General features: G+C 36.3%; 1 protein-coding gene across 2 annotated transcripts in view; it reads right to left on the bottom strand.

Annotated features, from left to right (window-relative positions):
* si:dkey-237i9.1 (SEC14-like protein 1) overlaps nt 1–15,886 on the bottom strand; it is a 39,243-nt gene that overhangs the window by 1,198 nt on the left and 22,159 nt on the right. The window contains exons 5-16 of one of the 2 annotated variants that reach the window (XM_053230165.1): nt 13,470–13,598; nt 13,095–13,338; nt 10,951–11,060; nt 10,419–10,608; nt 8,992–9,080; nt 8,769–8,839; nt 7,286–7,457; nt 6,055–6,189; nt 4,711–4,845; nt 4,360–4,611; nt 2,960–3,138; nt 2,654–2,680 (exon numbers count right to left, since the gene is read on the bottom strand). In XM_053230165.1, the coding sequence (XP_053086140.1) occupies nt 2,654–2,680; nt 2,960–3,138; nt 4,360–4,611; nt 4,711–4,845; nt 6,055–6,189; nt 7,286–7,457; nt 8,769–8,839; nt 8,992–9,080; nt 10,419–10,608; nt 10,951–11,060; nt 13,095–13,338; nt 13,470–13,598 (1,733 nt within the window). The remainder of the gene's footprint in view (nt 1–2,653; nt 2,681–2,959; nt 3,139–4,359; nt 4,612–4,710; nt 4,846–6,054; nt 6,190–7,285; nt 7,458–8,768; nt 8,840–8,991; nt 9,081–10,418; nt 10,609–10,950; nt 11,061–13,094; nt 13,339–13,469; nt 13,599–15,886) is intronic. The other variant, XM_034299976.2, reaches the window with a different exon arrangement.

Below are 15,886 nucleotides of genomic sequence, written 5' to 3'. Positions count from 1 at the left end.
TTATGCACGTTTATGCTAACACGGCTAATAAAAAAATCCCTGTTCAAACTGATTAACCTTAATGATTCCTCAAATATCCATGAAATTAATTTCACTCGGAGTTAAAATGTAAATAATTTACCTCAGAAATTAGCATTAGCATTAGCCTTGTTAGCATTTAAAAAAGATTAGTGATTAAGAAGAAGCCAGAGATGAGGTTAGTCACGTAAACATCGCAATGCTGTTTTATTTATTTTATTTTTTTTTTAAGTAAACGCACCCTTATCGACTTCCGCTTCATTATAAAAGAACGTGCAAAAAAATTTTTTTTCTAAATATTAGCATGCTAATAAGCTAGCTTGCTAGATAGACAGTAGAACATTACAAAAAATATAATTTTCTTTCCTTAGAATTTCTTTTATCCCACTGGCCAAATTTTATATTTCTGAATTTTTATAAAAATTTTTTTTTACTGCAATGCCTTCTGGGTAAATCTTAACGCTCCAAGAGGTCACGTGACAAACTTCACTTCAGCAAGCGCAAGGGGAAGTCGACAAGGGAGCGTCGGAAAAACAGTATTGGAACACAGCCTTGATTTTATTCGTAAATTGTTTAGGGATTCACGTTAGGATAAAAAAAAAAAAAAAAATTCACATAACGCCCTCATAACTTTTTTTCTTTTTTTTTTAAATATATGTAATTTTTTTAAAATCTATTAATTAGCATACATAAAACAATACAAGTTTTAAAAATAAAATGTAAAATATACATAAACAAAATACTAACAATATCAAATAATTTAAAATAACTTTTTAATGATATTCAAAAAATAGAAATACGGTATATAAAAATAAAAAATAATATTTAAAAATATTAAAATGTAATCTATAAAACAAATATTTCCAATTAAGAGTAAGAATTTTTATTACGAATTGATTAATTTTTGCGCTACGAGGGCGTTTTGCAAATTTCACACTCTCATAACAAGGAGAAAAATCAAACGTACACACACTTTATTCTCGTATGCTGAAGGAACACGCCGCCATTTTACATCTTTAATCTTTAATCTTTATGCACTGTAGTGTCTGTAGTGTACATGTGATCAGCCTTAAGAAAAAGTTCCTCATGTTTCCCTGAACTGGGAATAAAAATATAATGTGTAGAAGTCTTGGGGCAGATGCTGAATTACGATTATACAACGTAAACTCAAACTCGGTACGCCAGCAGAGACGCACAAACTACAAATTCCTCACTTTAAAAAAGTAGTTCTGGCTTTATTTTATACTTTCCTGAAGGTTGTGTCGTATCCTTACGCCATCTGAAACACATAAACTACGAATTCCTGTCTTTAATAAAGTAGTCCCGGCTTTATTTTACACTTTCCTGAAAATTTTGTCGTATCCATACGCCATCAGAGACACACAAACTACAAATTCATCCCTTAAAAAAAAGTAGTCCCGGCTTTGTCTTACACTTTCCTGAAAAAGGTCATGTCGTATCCTTACGCCATTAGAGACGCACAAACTGCAAACTTCTCCCTTTAAAAAAGTAGTCCCGGCTTTATTTTACACTTTGATGGCGTATGGATATGACAACTTTCAGCAGAGACGCACAAACATCGTTTAACACTTTCCTAAAGATTGTGTCGTATCCATACGCCATCAGAGACACACAAACTACAAACTCCTGTCTTTAAAAAAGTAGTCCCCGCTTTATTTTACACTTTCCTAAAGATTTAGTCATATTCATACGCCATCGGAGACACAAACTGCGAATTCCTCCACTTTGATGGTGTATGGATACGACAAGTTTATTTTACACTTTCCTGAAAAAATTTTTGTCGTATCCATACGCCATCAGAGACACACAAATTACAAATCCTTCTCCGTAATAAAGTAGTCCCGGCTTTATTTAGGTTGTGTCGTATCCTTACGCCATCAGAAACACACAAACTATGAATTCCTCCCTTTAATAAAGTAGTTCCGGCTTTATTTTTCACTTTCCTAAAGATTTTGCCGTATTCATACGCCATCGGAGACACAAACTATGAATTCCTCCACTTTGATGGCGTATGGATACGACAACTTTCAGCAGAGACACACAAACTACAAACTCCTCTCTCTAATAAAGTAGTCCCGGCTTTATTTTACACTTTCCTGAAGGTCATGTCGTATCCTTACGCCATCAGAGACACACAAACTACAAACTCTTCTCTTTAATAAAGTAGTCCCGGCTTTATTTTACACTATGGATACGACAATTTCAGCAGAGACGCACAAACTTTATTTAACACTTTCCTGAAAAAATTTTGTCGTATCCATACGCCATCAGAGACACAAACTACAAATTCCTGTCTTTAATAAAGTAGTTTCTTCTCAGAGAGAAGCTAATCTACAGATTTACATCTTCATTTGTGAATTAAGAAAAAAAAAAAAACATTTCTTTGAACATCTGCCCCTAGACTTCCATTATCAGTGATTTTCAGAGCAGAATAATGTGTGTGTGTGTACGTTTGATTTTCCTCATCCATGCTTTCACAACCTGCTAGATTTACAGAAACCCAAGCCGAGCATGTGTTCAGCGCAGCGTTAGCATTGCCGTTAATGCTAACACGTCGACATAGCCTCGTTAGCGTGGCGCTTAAGCTTTGCTAACGGCAAACAGGATCACTTACAAACTCTGCACATCGCAGCAAGCCGTTCTTTACGGAGGGAGAAACAGAAAAGGAAAGGCAGTCGTGAGGAAACGGGCGCGGGAAGAAGAAAAGAAAGAGAGAGAGAGAAAGAGAGAGAGAGAGAAAAAGAAAGAAAGAAAGCAGCAGCTTGGACAGTGTTCGTCTGTAGGCAGTTACATGGCATTGAGGTGAAATAATAAAATGAATAAATAAATAAACTGAAACTCGTCAGGTTTTAACATAAGGTTTTTTTGTGTAAACGTGATGATGCCAGATGTTTCTGCAGTGATCCAGATGTTCAGTTACCTGAAGTCCTCTGAGCCCAGGACCTCGGTGTAGTACATGACTTTACACTTGTGGGAGGAAACCTGCAGCGTGGCTAACACGTCGTCTACGCGCGGCAGGTTGGTGGCGGCGCACGCAGGCATCGAGTGGAACTTCCACTGCAGGATGTAGAACCCGGGCCAGCGCGTCACGTGAGAACCCTGCGCACGGGAACGAGGGATTCACAGCGATTAAGACGAGAACGGACGGATGAACGATAAAAGGTCAAGAAGCAAGCTTCTGTAAACTAATAAACACACGAATAAACGAACGCGTGAATAAACAAACAAATTAAAAAAAGTAGATGCGTAATAAACAGATACTGTAGATAGATAAATAGTAAAAATAAATAAATAAATAATAATAAAAAAATAAAACAAAATGACAGATGAATATGTAAATAAAAATACTAATTTTTTTTTTTTATAAATTAATAAATAAATTAATTTAAAAAATGACAAATTAAAAGGTAAATTAGTAAATAAATAAATAAAACGCACACACAAACAAAACAGTAAATAAATACATGGATAATTGTATAAATAATTAAATAAATTCCTAAACAAATAAATACTGTAGATAGATAGAGAGAGAAAGAGAGAGAGAGAGAGAGAGAGATTAAAAGCAAATAAAAACAAATAAATATGAGATGGAGATAAATAAATGAATAAACGACATACAAACAAACAAAACCGTTACTAAATGCATAGATAAATTAATAAATAAAAAACAAATCAATTGATGAACAAATTAAAATATTATGTAGAGAGATCGATCAATAATAAATAAATAGACAATAAAATAAATATAGACAGACAGGTAGCTAAATAAAAAATAAATAAATAAATAAATACGACAGAAAAAAATAAACAAACATAAAATGAATAAATAAACATTAAAATACAGACAGATAGACAGATGAATAATAAATAGATAGAGATAAACAGCTAGATAGATAGATAGATAGATAGATAGATTGATAAACCAGGGAAATTATTAAAATAAAATGTTACTGAAATTATCAGGTGAAAAACTAAATAAAAAACGTTAGTGCTCATAACACACGCCATAAAACGCTATAACACACTAACTCACCCCTGAAACTTCCATCAAGACAAAACAAACAAACAAATAAACAAACAAACAAAAACCCAGAACAATAAACTACACAGATTTCTAACGAAAACTAGATAAATTATTATTATTTTTACGTCTTAAAAACCACCTGAAAAAGGAAAATACGTAAAAGTAAAACGGTGTTTGGCGTGTGGCGTTTGCGTCTTTAGTAAAGGACGCGTAAAGCTTTCGGTTTAACATCGTGCACTCGTCTCGGATAACATCGACGCGGTGTCAGGTGGTGATGATGTCAGCGACGACGTTACCTGCACGCTCTCTCCCTCTTTACAGGTGAGCGGAGACTCCACCATGCTGTAGTCCTGCCCCAGCTGCCACGACTTGTCGATGAGCTGCACGTTGTTGCCGCCGGGCGACGTGATGCCGTGAGACGCCAGCGCCTCTTTCCTGGGCGGCTGAGGAGCCCGTTTGGAGTGGTAGATGTTGAAGACCACGTCTCCTTTACACACGTCGAAGTCCCAGGTGATCACGGAGGAGGCGTCGATGATCTCGATCAGCAGCTGGACGAGACGTGAGAGGAGATGAATAAATACGCTATACGTGATCGCTACATCACATGAATAATAAATTACATCACCACGTCATGTGATATGCCTTGCCTCGTGCGGCGCTCCTTTAAAGACGCTGGCGCTCTGGTAGATGGTTTCCGTCCACAGTTTGATGTCGTCGTTCTCCAGTTCCTCAGGGGTTCGGTACAGGGATTTGGGAACCAGGCCGCCCTCGGGAACCTCACACTGTAAAACATCACATGACGTCAGCGCTTAAACAATCACTTAGCGTGTTCAAAAATTCTCACCATATTTCCTTTACACTCCTTAGATTTCAAGCGATTTACATTTAGCCACACCCACAAAACTCCATAAAAGGCTAAGCTTTTTTTTTCTGCACAGAGCTGAAAACTACAAAATGACAACTAAACGGTGAAAGAGCACCTCCTAAGCATAGTGAGTGCTAAATCTTCCAGTAATGCAGCTCAGCCACTGCAGCTCACTGGCTACCACAGACACACACAAACTCCTCCTCCTTTCATAGAGCGACATTTCCATTTAGCCACGCCCACAAATCTCCATAAAAGGCTAAACTTCTTTTTTTTTTTTTTTTTTTTTGTTTTTGAACAGTGTTTGCGGCTCATCAGCTACCACAGACACACACTAACTCCGCCTCCTCTTATAGGGTGCCATTACTTTCCCCCCCCTCATTGAATGGCTTGTCTTATTTGTGTTAGTTTATGGATTTCTTTCTTTAAGGACATTAAGTGATTTAATCTTGACAGCGTAATCGTTATATAAAATCACAGTAACGCATCGACAACATTATGATTCGAAAACGTGAATCGAGGTTCACATTAGTACGTAAATTTACACAAACACAGGAGAGAAATGTAGGATAAAAACGTGATTCTGAACTAGCTGAAACACCGCGTTGCTTGTGTAAACGCTCGTACGAACAATTTACAAATAAACTAATTCGTATACAGTGGGGCTGGGCGATATGACGATATAATATCAATACCAAGATAAACTACGTCACGACATGTTTTTCATGATTTCAAGATATCATGATTTTATTTATTTATTTATTTATTAAATATTTAAAAACATACTCTATGCAGCTCTAGTTTTTATTCTTCTCAGTGTTAAATATTTTTAAAATTAAGATAAGATTATTATATATGCACTTAATATTTCAACTACACATTAATGTAATTAATATTTATATGCACTTAATAACATGATAATAAACATGTAAAAATGCGGAACTCCAATCACATCAGATTTTTTTGTTTCCTAAATTTGCGACAGTTTAAAACACACCAAAGAAGGCCACCGTAAAAGTTTAACTTCCTGTTGTGCTCTACGAAAACATACTCTTGAGCGTGTAACGCTTCACGAGGCTTGTTTGTCGCGTTAAACACACTCCGTTAACCACGCCCACGCACTCACCATACACTCTCCACCCAGGAAGTCGGGGATGACTTCCTTATCGATGTAATCCACCAGACCGCCGGGACCCTGATAATCGTTCCCGGCGTAGATCAGGAACTTCTTACGCGTGTTCTCGTCGATGAACGGACTCACCTGAGCGCGGGAAAAAAAAAAAAAAAAAAAAAAAAAAAAAAACCATCACCTACTGTATATACACAGCTCTGTATTTCATACACCCTGCCTCCTTGATAAAATATATTTAACCGTTTATAATATAATTATTAATGCATTAAACTGCAGCTCGATTCTATATAAAGAAAAATCAAAGCAAATAGAAAAACAGTAATAAGATAAGAAGCGCAAAAACAGAGGAAATAAAACTAATTGAAATTCTAACAAATAAATAACTTAGAAAATAATGATAACAAACGTAAAATAAACAGATAAGTAATTAAAGGTGCAATAGGTGAAATTTTTCTCCTCACTTGCACAAATAACCTGGAAGATATGTAGAAAATGATTAAAAGAATAATTTGTTTTAAGTTGTGGCCTGAGCAAAAGTGTATTAAGCCTGGAATACTTGTTTGCGTTTGGATGGATCTCCTGTCATTTATTTTTATCCACATATAACATAATCTTAGGGGGAAAAAAAACAAAAAACAAACGAATCTAATCTCACCTTAATGCACCTTTAAGGTAAAATAATAAACACAAATTGGGTAAAGCGGGAAACTGGACCTCAGAAAAAAATTTTAATTTCTTTTAAAATCTGATATACGACAATCCTTAAATAAATTAATAGTGATTGTTATTTATTATAATTTGTACATATGTTGCAGCTGTGTGCTGCTAAATCGCCACCAGGGGGCAGTAAGTGACACTGCAAATTCATGCTCGGGTTAAAATGCTGCAGTGTGAGACTGCATAATAACAGCAAAAAATAAGAATTACTGCTATTTTTTATTATTAATGAAATAAAAAAAAGCTCATTTACCATTCTAAATCATCACACAGATAGATAGATAGAAAGACAGACAGACAGATAGACAGATAGATAGATAGATAGATAGATAGATATGGAGAAGGCTGCAATCTGCACACACACACGCATGGCCCATATACTTGGTCTACAGTGTGCATTTGCATATATTTGCATATTCATTAACATGCAGCCCTCTGTCCAAACCCTAAGCATTTTCTTTTGTCCCACTTCCTGTCAAGTGCGTAAACAGGAAGTGTGGAATCTCACCAGAGTCCAGAGAACAGGGAAGACCCGGGGAGCACGCAGGATGAGCAGACGCCCGAGGGTTTCTGGGTAATTTGCCTCCACCACCTCGATGATGCGCAGCAGAGCTTTAACGCCCGGACGCCACAAATGTCTCATGTTCAAACCCTCCAGATCCACCAGACACGTCCAACAACTGCACACACACACACACACACACACACACACACACAACCCATCATCATCATCATCATCATCATCGTCATCATGGCTTCTTTGTTTTACAGAATTTGTGCGCTGTGTCTGTTTCTGTATGTTTCTATAATAAGGAAGATTTTTAGGCTAAGGTCGTACAAGACATGTTCCCTATGCTGTGACAGGAAAAAAAAAAAGTCTAAATGTGTTAGAAGGGGAAAAAGAGAGAGAGAGAGAGAGAGAGAGAGAGAGAGAGAGAGAGAGAGAGAGAGGGGTGTTAAAAATAGTGAGTGAGAAAAAGAGATCAGATAGAGGTGTTGCTGGATGAAGTGAAAAATTAAATAACAATGTTTTTAGAAGGTCAGGTTACGAGCTCAAATTAATCATCATTTACTTCCTCATTAGATCACACCAAAGGCATGTGGATTTATTTCTGCACCACTAGAATATAAAAATACATATGCAGGAAAGAGGAGAAGAATGATGAGGAGGAGGAAGAAGAGGAGAGACAGTAGGAGAGGAACAAGAAGAAAGAGTTGGAGGAGAAGAAGGAGGAGTAAGAGAAGGAGTGGAAGGATTAGGAGGAAAAAGGAGAAGAAACAGGAGAAGAAACACGAGAAGAAACACGAGAAGAAACAGGAGAAGAAACAGGAGAAGAAACAGGAGAAGAAACAGGAGAAGAAACAGGAGGAGCAGAAACAAAAAGAAGTAAGTGGATAAGGAAAAGAAGGAGAGGTGAAAAAAGGAGGATGAGGAAAAAAAGAGAAGACGGAAGAGAGGAAGAAGGAGGAGAAGGAGAAGCAGAAGGAGGAGTTCGATTGGATGTGGAAAGATTCAGAGGAAAGAGGAGAGGAAACAGGAGGAAGAGAAGAAGAAAGAAGAAGAAGGAAGAGCAGAGGTATAAAAAGAAGTAAGCGGATAAGGAGAAGAAGGAGAGGTGAAAAAAGGAGGAGGAGGAAAAAGAAGAGAAGACAGAAGAGAGGAAGAAGGAGGAGAAGGAGAAGCAGAAGGAGGAGTTCGATTGGATGTGGAAAGATTCTGAGGAAAGAGGAAACAGGAGGAAGAGAAGAAGAAAGAGGAGCAGAAATATAAAAAGACGTAAGTGGATAAGGAGAAGTCGAAGTGGATGAAGAAGAACAGCAGGAGAAGGAGGACTAGGGAGAACGAGAGCATGAGAAACAGATGGATGAGGAGATGCAGAAGGAAGAAAAGAAAGAAGAAGTGAAAGAAGAGGAATAACGTAACAAGGATTAGAAGGAGGAAAACAGAAGATCTGCTCCTTAATAAAGCGTAAGTACGTAACACAGCGCACCTGATTGGGCGTCCAAACACCTTGGTGTTCTCTTCACATCTCCTCAATCCCTCCTCATTTATGGACAAAACCTAGCGTGTGCACACACACACACACACACACACACACAGACACAGACACGCATACAGACACACACACAGACACACACACAGACACACAGAGTTATTGATGAGAGTGTATATTGTGTATTGAAGCAAAGCATGCTGGGAAACTCAGCGCTTACATGTCTGAGCAGTGACTCCTCCCCCAGAGCTCGAACCAGACCTTTAGTGTCCATCTGTCCCAGACGCAGGATATAGAGAGGACGGCCATCTGCACACACACACACACACACACACACACACACACACACACACAAACAGAAGAGAGTGTGGCTTTATTTTCTCTGAGAGGAAGCTGCTGTTCAGACAACTTCCTTATTTCCTTTTTTTTTTTTCCCTCAAACATGTTTTTGATATTACACACACACCCACACACACACAGTCAGACACACTGTATAACACCACTGTGTGTGTGTGTGTGTGTGTGTGTGTGTGTGTTGCATTATCAAGGCAAAACAGTGCAGTGCAAAGAACAAAAACTACACAAACAACTACCATCTAGGATAAACCATAAGAAGGAGAAAAGGACAAGAACGGAAGAAAATCATAAACAAAAAAGGAAGAAAAATAAAATGAGGGGAAAGGAAAGAAGAAGGAAAAGTAAATTGAAGAAAAAGAAAAAAGAAAGAATAAGGAGAAAAAAAGAAAACCCAAAATATGGAGAAATGAAAAAAATGAAGAAATAGAAAAAAGGGGGAAAAAATAAGAAAAAAACCCAGAAAAAATAAAAGGGGGAAAAAACAGAAAAGAAAATGAAGAAATGGAAAATGAAAAATGAAGTGAAAACAGTGAAGAATTAAGAATTAAATTGAAAATTACCAAAAATAAAAAGGTGGAAAAGGAAAATATACAAAAAGAAAAATAGGGGAAAAATAAGGAGAACATGAAGAAAAGGAAGAAAATGATCAAAAAAAGAAGGAAAATGGGAAAAAAAAAGTGAAATGAAATGAAAAATAAGGAGAAAGGAAGAAAATGACCAAGAATAAAACGAAGGGAAAAAGAAAAAAGAAAAAGAAAGAAGAACGTAAAGACGAAGGAAAAAAAGAAAAATTAATAAAAAAATGTACTCAAAGTGTGTGTGTGCGTCATCAAGGCAAAAATGTGACACAGCGCCATATGCGCATTTACACACACACACACACCCACCCAGATGGCAATCTCGTTCCTCAGACACACACACACTCGCAGCGTGACGTCCAATCACCACTGACACTCATCCACAGTGTGTACACTTGATTAATTATCTGTAATTTAACTACCCTTAGCGTAGGGTATAAAGAACACACACACACACACACACACACACACACACACACACACACACACACACACACACACACACACACGCACAGCTCCAAGGCTGCAGCTGACAGAAGTGAGGGGGCGAAAAGACCCCAAGACGTAGAGAACTTGAGAAAGAGAAACAAAATAGAAAGACATAAAATAAAAAAACTCAAAGTTGGAGAGAAAAAAGCGGAGATAACAAAAAGAAAGGAAGGCGAGAGAACAGTGTGTGTGTGTGTGTGTGTGTGTGTGTACGCGCGCTCACCGCGGTCGTGGTGGTGCCAGCCCCCGGTGTAGTAGTCGTGGAGGACCTGCGGCGAGCTCCAGGTGTCCAGCAGGTAATCCACCTGGTGCTGCTTCCTCCAGGTGAGAGACTGGCACAGGATCTCTCGCGCTTTGTCCATGTTGAAGTCTCGCGCTCGCAGGAAGCGCAGGATGTGCTGGTCCTTCGGGATCTACGGGTTATACAGCATTATGTACATCACTTCATACCGGGTTTACATTAATACTGCCAATTTAACTCACTACAGACGCTCGGAGTCTATTTCCTCAGTCTGGAGGAAGGTTTGGTCCCCACAAGGATAGAAATACCTGACAGGTCGCCATGACGACTAACTGCTTTTATTATTATTATTATTATTTTATTACTTATTTTATTTATTCCTTTTGGTTTTGGATGTTTCAGCAGTTATGGGTAGTGTTTTAGGATAGTTTTAGTATAGTAATATGTGTGTGTGTGTGTGTGTGTGTATGTGTGTGTGTGTGTGTGTGTGTGTGTGTGTGTGTGTGTGACTCACCTTGCCCTTGTGTGTTTCCTGCAGCCAGCTGCGGAGGCGTATGAGGCAGCTTTCCTGCAGAGGTGTGAGGTCACCCAGGTAACGGTTGATGTAGTCAGCGTCCAGTTTATCTAACATGACGGCACACACACACACACACACACACACACACACACACACACAACATTAGATATACAATAATATAAAAGGGGTGCTGTACGATATATTGTACAGATGACTTGTTGGGACTCCAAAAGCTTAAACCAGCTGCTTATAGAAGGACCATTAACATTATTATTATTATTATTAGTAGCAGTAGTAGTAGTAGTATTAGTAGTACCATTATTATTGTTATTAGAAGCAGTAGTAAAGGTAGTATTGTTATTATTATTATTATTAGTAGTAGTAGTAGTAGTAGTAGTGTTAGAATTATTAGTAGTAATTGTGTTAGTACTACTATACTAGTACTATTACTCATTATTATTACTATTATTAGTAGTAGTAGTACTAGCATTATTACTATTATTAGAAGTAGTAGTAAAGGTAGTATGGTTACTGTTATTATATTATTATTCTTATTATTATTATTACCATTATTATTACTACTAGTAGAAGTATTTTTAACGTTATTATTAATAGTAATTGAGTTATTATCAGTATTATTACTCTTACTATTATTAGTAGTAGTAGCATTATTATTGTTATTAGAAGTAGCAGTACAGGTAATATGGTTATTAGTAGCAGCAGCTTTATTATTATTGTTATTATTATTATTAATACTAGTAGTTGTAAAGGTAGAAAGGTTACTGTTTTTATTAATAGTAATATCATTATTGTTATTATTAGTAGTTTTATTAGTAGCAGTATCATTGTTATTTTTAGTACTAGCTATAATATTATATTATTATTATTATTATTATTAGCAGCTGTAGTAGGAGGAGAAGTATTATTAGTAGTAATTGTTAGTAGTAGCATTATTATTGTTATTAGAGGCAGTAGTAAAGGTAGTATGATTACTGTCATTAGTAGTAGTAGTTGTAATAGTAGTAGTATTAGTATTTGTAGTATTGTTACTGTTATTATTAGTAGTTTTATTACTGTCATAAGTAGTTGTAAAAGTAGTAGAATAGTTTTTAATTATTGTTATTATTAGTTTTTTTTAGTAATAGTAGTAGTATTACTGTTATTAGTAGTAGTAATAGTAATAATAGTATTGTTACCATTACTAGTAGTAGTTTTATTAGTACTATTACTGTTATTAGTTGTTATAGTAACAGTATAGTGATTGTTACTATTATCAGTAGTAGTAGTAGTAGTGTTATTTGTAGCAGTAATACTAATAGAGTTAGTACTGCTATTATTTCTGTTATTAATAGTAAACATGTAAATGTTATCATTATTAGTATTATTAATACTGTTCGTAGTAGCATTATTATTGTTATTAGTATTAGTAATAGTGTTCGTAGTAGCATTATTACTGTTATTAGTATTAGTAATAGTGTTCGTAGTAGCATTATTACTGTTATTAGTATTAGTAATAGTGTTCGTAGTAGCATTATTACTGTTATTAGTATGAGTAATAGTGTTCGTAGTAGCATTATTACTGTTATTAGTATTAGTAATAGTGTTCGTAGTAGCATTATTACTGTTATTAGTATTAGTAATAGTGTTCGTAGTAGCATTATTACTGTTATTAGTATTAGTAATAGTGTTCGTAGTAGCATTATTACTGTTATTAGTATTAGTAATAGTGTTCGTAGTAGCATTATTACTGTTATTAGTATTAGTAATAGTGTTCGTAGTAGCATTATTACTGTTATTAGTATTAGTAATAGTGTTCGTAGTAGCATTATTACTGTTATTAGTATTAGTAATAGTGTTCGTAGTAGCATTATTACTGTTATTAGTATTAGTAATAGTGTTCGTAGTAGCATTATTACTGTTATTAGTATTAGTAATAGTGTTCGTAGTAGTATTGTTCCCATTCTTATTTATCACCAGTGTTACCAGTGAAAGCGAAAAAAAGTTGTTGTTTGTGATATATATATATATTAAATTAGCGCATTATACTCAGATTATTTTACCACTGTAAACAGAACTCTTTTAAATACCAGAATTTTTATTATCTTTATTTATTTATTTTTAATTAAAATACTAATTATCACCATCGGGCGTGGCGGCGAGCGGCTCACTGGCGCTGCCTACTGGACTGCTGCTTTCTTTACACGTCGTCGCGTCTTTGCCGGTCTCGGCGGGGGCGGTGATGGCGATGGGGGCCGTAGTGGGAGGAGCCGGGGGCATGATGGCGGCGACGGGCTGAGCGAGGGAGGTGCTGGGGCTCCACCGGGGCACGTGGGTAATGCCTTCCTCCTCCAGCTCTCGCAGGTAGTACTCGATGATCTCTTTACCCTGAGCGTGAAAGATACGCAGCGGGATTTTAACGTACAGGGTGAATTTATAACAAAGTAATAAACCACTATATTCTATATAATGCTGTAGCACAGGAAATTAAATGATTATTTCTCTCTCATCATCGTTACCTTTTTGATGCTGTTAGCGTACTGCTTCATGGCGATCTTCTCCACGGTGCTCTCAAAACCGAAGAAGGATTTGATGTCCAAGCTGGCCGACTGCTCGAAACACGTCCAGTCCTCGTTCTCGGGGTGAACCTGACACGTGACAAACACACGCAAACTCTCACGTTATTAAACACATACAGCTTGTTTGGATCCGTTAGAATAATTCAATGAAACATTTAAAAATAGTTCAGAAATTAGCTGCTTTTCTTCGATATCGCACAGATCGCTTTATTTTATTAACATTTTTTAGTGTTTAAGTCGTCCTTCTTGTCTTGCTCACTCTTAATTTCTCTTCTGATGATACTAAAGTCTGTAGGATTGAATCATTTAACAGTGAAAAGGAGGAAAAAAACTAAAATTTATCATGTATTATTAAATATATCATGTTCAGTACAACATTTTAACAAACCAGCAGATAAACAGATATTGAGATTTTCACAAAGTCTCAAAGTGGCAGCATTTATTAAGACAGATGTAAAAATTAGGGGTGGGACGATATGACAAAAATATTATATCGCGGTACTTGAGCACATTTCTACGATACATGATATTTAACGCAAAAATTAAAATAGAAATAAGTAAAAATTACGAATCAAACTTTTAATGAATACCTACAACAACTAAACTAACACTGAAAAGGGGAAAAAAATAAACGGAATTCTGTAAAAAATGTACAATTTTAAACATTAAATAAAAATAAAAATCTAATCAACTGCTTCCATTCAGTTCTGTTTAGTTTGTAATTATTAAAAGCATAAATGTAAAAGAAAAAAATAAAGATATCACAATACTGACAATATCTCAGAAAAGTGTATCGTCACATAATTTATCACGATATCGATATTATCGTCACATCGCCCAGCCCTACGTCATGTTTTTGCGGAATCCCTCAAACGTAACTTTATATTATTATTATTAATTTTATAATATACGTAATTATATTTCTTATATCTATATAAAAGATACGTAAGTTATATTTAGATATAAGTGTGAAAAGCAGCATACCATGAACTACATACAGAATAAAAAACAGATGCATATTTTTTTTTACATTTTTGTTTATTTTTAAAGTGTGGCTCAGGAGTGCAGATGGCTAATAATCCCGAAAAAACAGGGAAAGAAAAGAAGCGAGGGATCAGCAGAACGAAGAGAGATGACAAACCTGCGGAAAACTACACCGTCAGCAGAATTTCTGCTGCAACAACATTAAAACACAGAAACTTCTGGAAAGTGTTAGAGACAGCGACCTCGTTAATTCTCTCTCCAGCCTTTCAGAACACACACACACACACACACACACACACACACACACACACACACACACACACACACACACTGCTGTGTATATACTGTAGGTAAACAACGATGTACCCACACTCAACACTAACACTCACCATAACCTCTATAGGAAATGATTGACATTGATTAGTTTCCTATAACAGCACGTCCGGGAGTGTTTTATTCCTCTTGTACCACAGCAATTTCCCAACAGTTATAATTCTTACTTATTAAAGAACATTACACAGCATACAGTTTATCCATTTATAGTAACGCGTAATGTTTCTGTGAAACAAGTTAGTTCCTCTTCTCGCTTGCTTTACCTCTGAATGTTATAAAGCACTGACACTGGAGACTCCTTCCATAAATGTTAAATAAACGTCTCCTTACTTACTTACTCCGTAACAATTCAGATTTTTAAAAATCTGTTTATTATTAGTGGAGCTTCTCTGTGAATGAGCTGTTACTATAGAAACGATAACGTATCAGAACGCGGGCCTTGAGTAAGGAATAACACACTCCAGACCGAAAATAATACACACCGGGGGTGGTGTGATGCGTCACAGCGCGCAAGCGGTGTGCCACTTCCCCACCGAAGCGGATTATTTTCGTATAACCGCTCAGACTGGAGTTTGTTATGCGACTTATACCACAGCTTTTTAATCAATAATTACAATGTTTAATTTATTACTGAACGAAATGTCGCACATTTTAACGCTTTATGATCAGATTTAATGTTGTGGAACGTCCGAGAGACGAGTTAGTTCCTGCTTTCACTTACATCATAGCTGCGATAAACAGCTGTTCCCTCACCAGCACCTCATACCTTCTGACCAATCAGATTTGAGAATTCAACCGTGCTGTGGTGTAAATATAAATCTAATAATAACAATATAATAATATAATATAATATAAAAATAATAAATATAAGTAATTCCCATGATGATATACTGTAGTTCGCCTGCCATTACACATTAGCGACGTTAAACTAAAGAGGGACTCATAAAGAATCACGCTGTGTGTTTCGTTTTGTTCCTTTAATAACAGTAAGCTCTAGAAGCTGGAACTGTGTGTGTGTGTGTGTGTGTGTGTGTGTATGT

Source organism: Pangasianodon hypophthalmus, chromosome 2 (assembly GCF_027358585.1).
Source record: "Pangasianodon hypophthalmus isolate fPanHyp1 chromosome 2, fPanHyp1.pri, whole genome shotgun sequence".
NCBI lineage: Eukaryota > Metazoa > Chordata > Actinopteri > Siluriformes > Pangasiidae > Pangasianodon > Pangasianodon hypophthalmus.
Note: the sequence above shows the minus strand (reverse complement) of the source record. Positions and strands in the feature narration are given on the sequence as shown.